The sequence below is a fragment of the Astyanax mexicanus genome, chromosome 4 (assembly GCF_023375975.1).
Source record: "Astyanax mexicanus isolate ESR-SI-001 chromosome 4, AstMex3_surface, whole genome shotgun sequence".
NCBI classification, from domain to species: Eukaryota; Metazoa; Chordata; class Actinopteri; order Characiformes; family Acestrorhamphidae; genus Astyanax; species Astyanax mexicanus.
Window position 1 is genome coordinate 44,397,370 of NC_064411.1, and position 12,470 is coordinate 44,409,839.

General features: G+C 34.7%; 1 protein-coding gene across 1 annotated transcript; it reads right to left on the minus strand.

Annotated features, from left to right (window-relative positions):
- Positions 1-103: 103 nt before the first annotated feature.
- Positions 104-11,329, minus strand: phkg1a (phosphorylase kinase, gamma 1a (muscle)). The gene is made up of 10 exons (XM_022679022.2): positions 11,094-11,329; positions 8,882-9,008; positions 6,966-7,144; positions 5,906-5,960; positions 5,744-5,809; positions 5,253-5,416; positions 4,142-4,232; positions 2,399-2,552; positions 2,026-2,151; positions 104-1,082 (listed from the first exon to the last, which is right to left on the minus strand). Exons 2-10 carry the CDS (start codon positions 8,962-8,964, stop codon positions 816-818), a joined length of 1,185 nt encoding a protein of 394 aa, XP_022534743.1. The 5' UTR covers positions 8,965-9,008; positions 11,094-11,329; the 3' UTR covers positions 104-815.
- Between the last annotated feature and the right edge of the window lie 1,141 nt (positions 11,330-12,470).

Below are 12,470 nucleotides of genomic sequence, written 5' to 3' on the forward strand. Positions count from 1 at the left end.
AGCTCAACTAAAGCCAATAGAATGAAAGCTTACAAATGTATCTACACAGACAGACAGATGCCTAGACTAACATAAATTAATATAAAATAATGCAATGACCCAATTACAGGTTAATAAATTATTTTATTTATTAATATTATTTATTGAATAACAATAAATAATGTATATGTTTCATGAACAGCACAGAGGGTTACAGTATACTGTTGCATTAATCCAGAATTTCACTGATGCGTGCATTCTGTGTGTGTACAATACTAATATTTTACAACAGCTTTAAACATGGCCAACCAATCCAATTTCTATAACATTCTAATGTTCTAGAATCCTCAATATCGTCTCTGTGGAAAATAGATATACAGAGTATGTTAAAAACATCCAGATATCCAAGATAATGTAATGCTCCAGCTGTACTAACTGCTACTTTTTTATTGTTTGGCAAAGTATAAGAAGATTTTTTATTATGTTATTTAAGATTTTTACTTTTTACACATTTTTAAATTTACTTTAGTCCATTTTTCTATTGGACACCAAAGGTCTGGAGTTAAGATCTCTCAGTTTACTGTCAAATAAATAATAAAAATAATATTTGCACATTTCCCACCTGCAAAATAAAAAGTAAAAAAGTAAGGTATTAACATAGCTGTTTAAAAAGGATGCACTCTTATTCTGGGGTTGACAAAATGCAAAACCTCTGTACAAATACAAATTGAATATTTGTACATTAGCTCAAGTCAAGCTGTCTTCACTGAAGTGGAGATGTTTCCACCCCGCTCATGTTTTCCCTTTTTCATTAGTTTCAGTAAGTTTGGAGTCCTCTACCAAGTCCGGAGTGATGAATCGTCTGCCTCGGCAGCGATGGAGAGCAGGATGGCTTTTGGAGTGTTCTCAAACAGGGCCGCTCTGTTCTGTGTCTGGCCCTTTTTGACCCAGTGTCCATAGATCTTGAAGGCGCAGGCATCTATGAGCTTGCGAATGGGTTTCACAGCGTAAGGATCGCTTTTGATCACCTCCTTGGTAACGGGCTTGGCACGACGGTAGTTGCAGTAAATGCGCATTGATGCCAGGACTGTCAAAGAAATGACCTGGAAAAGAGAAGTGAGTGAAATGAGTTAATAAGTAACTCAGAAATCTAAAATAATTTAGACTTTGAAAAATGCAATAAAATAGGACTGTACAGGCAAGAACCTGGTGATATGATGTGTACCACAATACAGTAGTTTTGATTCAGTGTAATACTGTATGGCGATATATTCTTTTTTTTTCTTTTTTTTTCAAAACAAATCTTAGAAAAACTGTGATAGAACAAAAAAACAGCCCATCCTAAAATCTGAGTAAAAGAAAAAAATACTTTTTATCCAATCAGAACAGTGGGCCTATCAGACAGGGGCCATTTCTTAGTGTGAGTTTTTTTGTTTTTTGACTTAATCTTCCGCTGCCCATGTTGCATTCCAGTGCCTTGAGCTAGAGTAAGCATGGACATACTGTCCACTTTAATATACAGTCTATGGTTTAAAACACTGCAAACTACTGAATCAATATTCAAAGAATAAAATTTTAATAATAATTATAATAAAATAAAATTGTATTATGGTTTTGAGAATTAATACAGTATTGTTAAACACAATATTGTAAAATCCAAATGTATCAGTATTGTCTTACACTCTGAAGGTTTAGGAATCAGGGAATTTGCTATTAAATGATAACTAAACACATAAATACTTAACAATAAAATCAATACCATGTTTTTAAGAATTGTTACAGTGTTGTAATATATAAAGTATGATAATCGAGTATTGCTAATTAGTATCTTCGGATAATTTTAATGATATTTTTACCTGCCTAATCAGGTCCAATATGTGTCCAAACATAAGCAAATGCCATAATGGTTATTTTCATTATAAAGTAACTGTGTTTTGACATCAGCTGCAAAGAAATCTGTACAAAATGAATGAATGTATTTTTCTGACCATATTAGTTGTGAATACAGCACAGTTGAATTGAATGTATGAATTTATTTACACTTACCTTAAATTTCTTGTATGGGCTGAAATGCCGCACCTCTGCAACCACGTACTGCTGGAAGAATGGATGGTTTAAGGCATCGGTGGCGGTGTACCGCTGCTCTGCATTCACCACCAACATCCTAGAAATCTGGAATAATAAGATTAAATATACTTATTGTGACTGAATAAAGCAATAAGTCGATTAAGGATGTGTGCCACAGTTCATTAATGGTGCTGCATGTCAATTCGCGGACATGCCAAATGTCATGGGACAGGAACTAGTATTGTGTTACATGATATTTGCCATATATCATAAATAACTAAATTGAATACAAGGTACATTATATGTTGTATGTAAAGTTAATAGTAATCATTTCTACCAATAGATAGCATACCAGGTCTTTGACAGTGTCCGAGCGGTCATCCCACTCTGGAGATGTGAACTGATAATTCCCAGCCAGGATCATTCGTAACATTAGCATCTGCTTCCTGTGCCAGAAAGGTGGAGATCCAGCCAGCAGGGTGTACATGATCACTCCAGCGCTCCAGCTGTGGGGGATCATTTCAGAGAAATCTGTTTATGTTGTGCTTGTCTTCATTTATCCAGCAAGTGCTAAACTCATAAAGTTAACTTAACATAACTTAACTTAAGTTTAAACTTAAACTTAAAAGCTGTAAGTATTTTACAGGGTTCGACACAGAAGAACACCTGAATTCTCCATTTAAGTAGCAGAATTTACTAATTAAAAGGAGTGGCTGGATATTTTTGGAAATAAAATGTAAAGTGGTATTTCACTAGACTATAGTTTGCCAACTGTTCGTAATGTTGGCTGTAAAAACTGCAATATAGTATCTAATATTGTAAATGTCTTGTTTTTACAATAGAACATGTTATCTTGGCTAGAGGAACACAGATTTAGTTCCTTATCTCCTTAACGCAACTCCAGCCTCTGCACAGATTTGTTTAAACCGGTCATAATCACATTAAATGTAAGTGTAATAAAGAATTGACTGAACAGATTTAACTAAGATGTACATTAATTCAACTGTTTTAATCTAGAATTGGGATTATTAAACAAATCTAACATAAAATGGATTGATTAAACTCATTTACTGTAAAACTAAATTGATTAAACTGATTTATCTTGAAACAGAACTGAATAAACTGAATAAAACAGGACATATTAAACCAATTTAACATGAAACAGGATTGAGTAAACTAATTTAAAACAGGACTCTATAAACTGATTTTAGAATAAAACAGGATTAATTAAACTAAAGTAACTTAAAACATTGGGAATTAATTTCAATAATTTCATAAAACATGACTGATTAAACAGATCTTAATAATAACCAAAAAAAAGTAGTTTGTTGCCTGAGGACATCATGTTTTAGAAGCTAAGTGTAATGAAGGACTGACTGAACAGATTTAACTAAGAATTAAAGAACTTTAACTGTTTTAACTTAAAATAGGATTGATTAAATTAACATAATGTAAAACAGAATTAATTGAACTGATTTAACATTAACCAAGATTGATTAAACTGATTTACATTGAAACAGAATTAAATAAACTAATCTAAACCAAAACATGCTTGATTAATCTGAAAAAAAAAAAAAGATGATTAAACAGAGCTATAATTAAATTGGCTTGATTTATAGGATTTAACTCAAAACAGAATTGATTAAACTTATCTATTAACTAAACAAGGTATTGATTAGTAACGGTAAACAAACATCTAGAACAAGTTTGGAAATTGTTAGGCTAACACTAATAAACACTGATGAAGGCCTGAGTGCTGAAATGCGTTGTTTATTTTTTGTATCTCTAATAAATGGGAAATACTCCAGTCAACAAGTGCTGCTGTTTTGTTATATTTTAGGCAAACACTAATACACACATGACATCATAATGCTTTATTCATATATTTTATCAATATATGTGTATTCTAATGTTAACAAACAAAGGCTTGCTCTCCAAATAAAAAAAAAAAACTTCTTTGAGTGTCATGTATCTCAGACAGATTTGCACTCTGCACAGTGCTGTACTGTATATGAGTGTGTCAGAGAGAGAGAGAGCTCCTGGAAAGCTGTGGTTGTACAGTTATATAATCAGAGAGTACAGTAAGATCACTTACATATCCACTGCAGTGCCATATCCCGGGTGATGAGGATCCATAGAGCACTCAATGATCTCTGGAGCTAAATAACCTGGGGTTCCGCACACCTCTGTAGTTTAAAAATAAATAAACAATAGGTTAGTTGACAGTTACAGTCATAAAAATTGTATACTTCATTTAAATAATTGAATACTTATATTTCCAATATTTCTCATATATTTAATATACTCTTGATTGTTTTTATATTTTATTTAACAGATTTCACACACTTCATGTTCATTAATAAGACATATTAATAAGAATCCAGATTAGTATTAACTGAACTCTTCTGTTTTGAAAGCTACACACTGTTCCCAGTGAAAGGTCAGCACCTCCTCAAATGTCCAGTTGCACTTTAGTCTTTCTGAGCTGGTGTGGCATGTAGAATTTGAGAAGGTCTCTCTGCAGCAATGACCACTTCTGATTAGTTATGATAAAACAGAGTGCAGATGTTTCCTCATTATAGATTACTCACTATGCGTTGGAAAATGCGCACCTCTGCATTATGTTAAGAAGAGATAATAAACCGTATTTTTCGCACTATAAGGTGCACTGGATTATAAAGTGCATTATGCGACACTAGTAAGGAACAGGGATGTCATTCTGTTTTCCTTCTAATTCAGCAGGCCTTGCTGCTGTGTGGAAAGACCTGTAGAGCTTAGCTTAGTAAACAAAACTGTAATCCTAAAAAAAAAAAAAAAAAAAAAAACATTTTCTTTTAAAGTTAAACGAGCGCTGGATGTTAATCTACACAGATTTCTCTACTGAAAACGGTTTAGCACCTTAGTAAAGCACCTCTATTTATTTACAGTTTAGATTTCTAAATTTCTACTAAGGCTGGGTGCAGCAGAATTAGCATTAGCAGATAAATGCTAGCACTAGCCATGGTTAGCAGCTAATGTTGCCTGACAGCGCTACACTGTGGAACCCTGAGTGTTCCAGTAAGCCAGGCACTATCAGCTAGTGGTTCTTCCCATGTAGCTTGTTTTAAATGAGCAGCGGGGTGCCATAAGGAACCTGTATGCCCCCATGCCCATTACACTTTGTAGTGTTTGGTAGTGGAAACACTGTAGGAAGAGTAGAGCTTTACCGTTGAGCTTTTGTCCGGGTGCAATCTGGACAGAGAAGCCAAAATCTGTCAGTTTGATGTTCATGTTGTCATCCAAAAGGATGTTCTCTGGCTTCAGGTCTCTGTGGACAATGTTCTGGGAGTGGAGGTACTGGACAACTTCCAGCAGAGCACGCATGATCTTTCTGCAAACAGGAGGGAATTATATGTTTACATTTGTGGCATTAGTTATTCCATCCAGCATGCATATGTTGGGCTACCATGGCTGGGACATTGGCTAGGTGGGTTTCAGGTAGGTTTTAGGTAGACATGGGTTCTGAGTGGGTTTGTACATGTGTTGTTACTGCGTCCCATTGTTACAGGTCACCTTAATCTCACTTGGGTCCCAATTAGACCCCAGATGCCCATTACTGGCTCCCATATCCGAAGCCAACAAGAAGCCTATAGACAAAAGTTTCTGGTCCCCAGTTAGGCTACCCACACATGGACATGAATGTGAAAAAAAGTCTAACCTGGCCTCTTTCTCACTTAGTGTGACCTTTTCTGTGAGGTAATCAAAAAGTTCTCCTCTCTTCATCCTGTGGGAAAAAGAACAGACCTGTTACGTCTGATTTCCTACAGAGTGTAAAGAAAATATTGCATAATGACAAGAAGACTGTACTCTAATTACTCACAAGTCAAAGACCAGGAAGAAGAAGGCTTTCGTCTCATAGCAGTCCTTCAGCTGAACTGCAGGGAAAAAGGAATACTTTTGAAGCAGATCATCATCAAAAATCCCTAATTATGATGAAAGCATAGTACTTGATGTACTTAATTGATGTTACACAAAAATCTCGTATCTCCAAAAATGTAAATGGAAAATATTTTATTCCCAAGTATTTCTATCGGTCTATTTATCATCAGATTATGATGCAATATAAATAAATATATAAATATAAAATATAGAAATATATACATTATGGCAAAAATGGAGACACATTGTTGCTGTGTTTTTGCATGACAGCAACAATCATAATTAGTTATGATTCTCTCTCTCTCTCTCTCTCTCTCTCTCTCTCTCTCTCTCTCTCTCTCTCTCTCTCTCTCTCTGTCTCTCTGTCTCACACTCTCTCACCCACCCACACACACACGCACACATTTTATGAACAAAATCTGTGTGATCATTTTGAGCTTAAAAGTTTGAATCAAAAGTTTTTACATTTTATTTATATTTACAAGGCATATAATAAATATTGAAATATTTACGGTCATGTGTCATACAAATCTGAATCAAAATAATGCTTATTGATGTTTTAAACTTGTGAGATGTTGCTTCTAAAAAAAAACTTATACTATAACATAAAAAAAAATCAGATCCACAGACTCACAGACATGAACATGAGTGAGACGGCTCTTTGATCAGTGGTTGTGAGAAGCAAATGTGATTGGTAAAATGCTGTATTTACATATTATCCTGAGATTGATCCAGATGTTTCACCTAGAGCATACATTTGTTCTAAATCAGAGAGATCTAAATCAGAGAGATTTGAATGTATAGATCTGAATTATGGATCTGAAAACAGAAAAAAAAATATATAATAGCATGTAAACACAATTCCAATTCCAATTTTATGTACATTTTTAATCTCCATAGTCCTCATAGTCCATAGTAGCAATAGCAATGGCCCCCATTAACTCACGTTAAGGTAGGTGTCTGATCATTTTCTCTCTGGTATATGCAGTCTGCACACTTACTGATGTTTTCATGTCCGCACACTTTCTTGAGGATGTTAATCTCCTTCAGGGTGGCCACTCTGATCTCCTCTATCTCTGCAGGCGTCATTTTATCAGACGGGGTGATGTCTATGATCTTGACTGCATACTCCTGCGTGGTGCGCTTATTAATGCAGCGCCGGACCACGCTGCTCACCCCCCTGTACAGCAAAATAAAGACATTTACATCAACAAACTTCATACATTTTATAGTTATCAGCATTTTAAAATAGGGCAAGGCTCATGGAACACTGAGCTGAAAAGAAAATCAGTAAAATGTATTATATATTAGTCTTTTATGCTAAAATTAATTGATTTTGAGGCAAGCGTGCCATGGATTTTTGTCAATATGAATTAACAGCATGATTTATTAGAACCCAAATCATATTATATTAGTTCTAAAGATTTGTAGTATACGTTTTGTAGTATATATTATAGCATTGATACCCATTTGATTTCCCATTTAGTGGAACTCAGCAAAATCATATTTTTTGTATTATAAATTATAAATTATTCTCTCTGGGTGTTAAATATATTTAATACTGCGAAAAAATCACAACTCACCTTAAATGTAATGTAACAACACAACAGAAACTGTAGTCACACTGAGGAGCACATAAGACATTTTAAGGTCTATAAAACCTTTTAGGACTGTAGGATGACATGACAGCCATGCGTCAAACGGTAATAGTTAACTAACTGATATACACAACCAAAAGCTCTTACTTTGTAACCATGCGCATTTCCACGAATGAAAATACACATAAACGCAGAAGCATTGGAATTGTGCCAAATATTTAGCAATGACAACATGACCTCTTACCCACTTTATCGTGTGTCATTATTATCGGAACAGATCTGAATCAGAACATCACTGAATATCTTAAACTGCGGCTGAGGACCTGCTTGGATTTCTGCTACATAACATACCTCAAATAATGTATTTATAAATTATTAATTTAAACCAGAGACTGAAAAAAAGTCGATACACAGTCTATGATTTAAACTAATTAATATATGCAATTGACACAATTTTTCGTTTTCAGTGCAAATGAATCACGATACCAAGTTCACAGAGCCTGGAAACGTATTAGTACTTTTATTTAGTCATGTAAATGCAAAATTGCTACTGCTGACTTAAGGTAGACTGAAGGTAGTAAGATAACTTTTTATTTATGCTGAAATATGGATTAAATCTCACTTAGTAACACTTAATGATTATTCACAGTGCAACAATACTTATTTGAACATATTTAATATTATGCTATTTATTAAAATAAGCCCTGTATCACACACACATGGGATGTTATGATATAAGAAATCCGTCCTTCTGTTATTTTTAATAGGTACTAATGCCAATTTTTATACCCACACATATTGAAAATTGGGATCTGAATTTAACAGGGTTACTAGAATACAGCAATGTATTGCCCTTTTTTATTTTTCCAATTCTTTGAAGGGCTCATATCCTAGATCTTTATGTTTATTTATTTATTGCACCGAGGACCTCTTCAGATGTTAGTGTGGTTTTATGACCCACAAAAAAATCAGACCAGACCTAATTAATTTATGCATGATTACTGTCCAATAGAGAGCACTGAATTGGTGTCCTTCCCTCACACCCCACTGGAGGCATCCACGCTGATAAGATTATGTAAACAGCTCAGCGCTGACCAATCTCTCTGCAGTGACGTGAGTCTGCACTGCTGTAACTGCCAGCAAAAGATGACACAAGTGATTTACATAAACAAAGCCTGGAACCCCACTCGGACAGTAGGTGAATGTACTCTTGTCTTCGGGTCAAACGTAATCCAGGTGACCTTGTGGCTGTATAGTGATTGCGTCTACTGCAAAAAAAATCTAAAAACCCCATCAATCAATAAACACCTTTGCAGTACCTTCCGAGTATATCCTTCGGATCATATTTGTCATAGAACTCCTGCGCTCCAACCCAGTCTGGAATTTCATCCTCTTTGGTCATGATGATGACTTCACAGATTACCCAATCAACAACCGGGTTACAACCTTCAAAAAAAATATTCACGCAGAAATAATCAGTGTAAAAATGACATCCAGTTTTACCACATTTAGACCATTTATTATATATTTAAAATCAAAATATATATAATATATATAACATTTTTTAAAATCTCATGAAATTTGAATGTAAGTCAATGTTCAAGCTGTTAATTGGCATAAATTTGGCAATATGATACACACAGTATCACAATACAGGGGGTATGATTTAATATATTGTGATATAATGCAATACTGTAAGCAAGGTGATATAATGCGATTTATTCAATGAAACTTTAGAAAAAAAATACACTATCATAATTACAAGATCTGAGTAAAAGAAAAGTCAAAAAGAAAGAAATAACACAAATTTCAGCATTTTTTTGCTTAACGTTAATCATGTTATGCTAAAACAAGGATCTCATATGTAATTCTTGATTCTTGTTTGTACAGAACCTTTCATTTTATGCTCTATTTCTCTGGAGAAGCTTGGACAGAGTATATTATATTGGACCATTGCCCTGCGAGTTTTAGGTATTAATTTTTTATATTTCAAAATGTCTTACATCCTGTAGAGTCAGAATGGGCTAGATCCATAAACACACAACCCACAGAATTTAAAACTATATTAACCCAGTTTGTTGATGGGTGTGTCCATAGCAAATGCTCAGCCCCTCACACTATTCACATAAACAGACCCAACACTACCCACCGGTACACAAATTTACAACAAGCGTTCACATAGAATTACAACATACTAACAGGAATAACATACTAAAAATTAATTCGTACTGTGTTTTCATTTTGTTTTAACAAAATTGCCATTTTTTAAAATTCAGGACAGCATGTGAATATGTAGTTTCTGTGCTAATTTAAAATAAATTATTGAATAAATAAAATATGACAAAGTGGTGTAAAGCAAATTGACAAACCATGATTTATAATAGTAATAGTAATAATACACTTGAGTTTAGTGCTATAATGTGTAATATTGGCACTGCTGTGGTGCGGTCAGCGTTGCATCTTTGCTAGATTACCTGTGTGTGGCGGAGTAATACATGGAGAGCTTCAGCTACAGTGCATTACCGGCTGATAACTGCACTCATAGAACGCCTCTAAGCCAATCACATTGCAGGGTCGGAACTAACTGAATAATTCAAATTGTGTTGTCTTTAAAATGGTACAATTGCTTTCGTATGCTATTCTATTAATTAAGTCACTGGCATTTAATAGTCTTAAATTGACAATAATATTGTTTATCTCAATCATTTCTGTAACGATATATTGTCCACAAAAAAAATCATAAATACTTATAAACACATACTAAATATCACTGTAATGTTTAGTTGGAAAAATATTTAACAATATTTAATCAAATTATACCACTATAGATATAAATAAAGCTATAAACAGTGCTTAACCATGTTTATAGCTATGGAACTGTATCAGTACAAATGCAGTATTTTAAATTTCACTCACACTTTGTTTCACTTGACTGAAACATTAAGTAAAATTACCCAAATGTCTCCTTTGAAAGCATTATTAGATCGTAAATTAAGTCAAGAGGTAGTGTTTTGAGCGTGGGACCATCTAATACAGAGCTTTGACCTAATTCCTTCTTACAGTAGAGCCCACTGATACCAGTTAACCATCTGTTTACAGTGACATCCATTGAATGACGGCAAATCCAGGTCCAAAAAGGAAAGATCCGCTCCGGGCGTTCGTTCCAACTGCCTGGGTGGATCTGCTGCAGATGGAGAAGCAAAAGAGCCACCCAGGCAGTTGGAACTAAACCCCGGAGCGGATCTGTGTTTTCTGGACCTGAATTTGCCGCATCTATTGATTTTTCATTGAATACAGTGGCTTACAGCAGTCAGTATAAATAAAACTATATGGTTAAAGCTGTTCTGCGTTTGCTAGAGAAATATTCATTTATCATTAACGTTTATAAACAAGAGCTAAATAGCTTTATAATCAATACAGCTGGTATACAGCAATTATTAACCTGTTTTTATTCCGCCTATTTAATCACTAGCTAGCCTTTAACCTATTTTACAGTACAATATATACATACTAAAGACAAAGGCCCCATACCTCCTCAGTCACTGCAGTAGTGTGATATATTAGCTTATATATCAGCTGTTATCCTCCAGTCACTTCATGGTTTGACTCGATGCTCTCCGCCTGTCTAGCAAACGAAACGACGGCTAAGGCTAAAAGCCGGTCACACACATAAACACACACACACACTATGGGACACAGAAAGGGCAAGCGAGAATGTCAGCACCCAAAAATAAAAAAGCTCCAGCTATTAAACATGGAGCTGCTAGCTCACGCCTGAACACACACACACACACACACACACACACACACACACACACACACACACACACACACACACACACACACACGTATATATATATATACACACACACACACACACCTCCCAGGACTCTGATTAGCCTCAGTCACACTCACACACACACCCCTGATAGCATAGAATAGCAGAGTATACAGATAAAGCTTGCTGCTGGTCCAGTCATAATTCACTTACATAACAAATACACTGTATAATTGTTGATAATGAACAATTTGTAGTATTAAAATATTTTATTGTTTAATTTGAGTTATTATTAAGGGATATTGAAAAAAATATTTGAACCCTTTCAGACCGGGCATCAATTACAATGGACATGTACATGTAGTTTTTTTTTAATGTTTTGTTGCACAGATAGCCCCGCCCACTGCAGTGACCAATAACAAACAGCAACTTAGACATCAGGGCATGTCATCACTACAGAACAAATGAGGCAAAGTAATGCAAACTCATTTTTACTAATTATTTGTAATTTAAAACCATTTTTATCATGTTTATGAATAAAAGGTTTTTTGGTTTATTGTAATATTGATTTTATATTAGGATAGTAGTGTCTTATTTTCTGTGCATTACAAACAGAAATGCACATTCACAGCATTCAAATATTTTTCCATAACTGGAACATATTGTTTTATTTATCTCTTTTTTTCTTTTTTATTTGTTCATAATAAGTGATGATGTAAGTGTTTTTTATAAAGTTGTACAATAAAAAAAATGAATGAATAAATAAGTAATTATTGGATTTAAAAAATGTGGGCTCAGGTGCTTTATGGGCATGGCCACAGTGATGTCACAAATTATTTAAACCATTTCCTGGGTGGGATGCTGTGCTGTATCCTCTGTTAAAAGACTTTTCCAGGAGGATTTTAAGCAGCTTCTTTCGTCTTCTCTCTGGTATTCGGGCAGGTGGCAAGATGGCGTCACAAAATCAGTTGCCAGGTCACAGAAGAGAAGAGGAGGATTGGTAGGAAAATTGTGAGGTATTTTGGGGTTTCTGGACGCTGCCAGTGCAATACTGGCTCACAGACGTATGCACACAGACAAACGTGCCCTGCTGCATAGCACTCTTGCTGACTAGGCCGTAGGCAATGTAT

Coding starts and splice junctions, on each gene's coding strand:
- phkg1a (XM_022679022.2), bottom strand. CDS start 8,964: ATGACCAAAGAGGATGAAATTCCAGACTGGGTTGGAGCGCAGGAGTTC. Junction 5,961..6,965: donor GTGCGGACATGAAAACATCA/GTAAGTGTGCAG, acceptor TTTTCCCTGCAG/TTCAGCTGAAGGACTGCTAT. Junction 2,553..4,141: donor TATGGCACTGCAGTGGATAT/GTAAGTGATCTT, acceptor GATCCCCCACAG/CTGGAGCGCTGGAGTGATCA.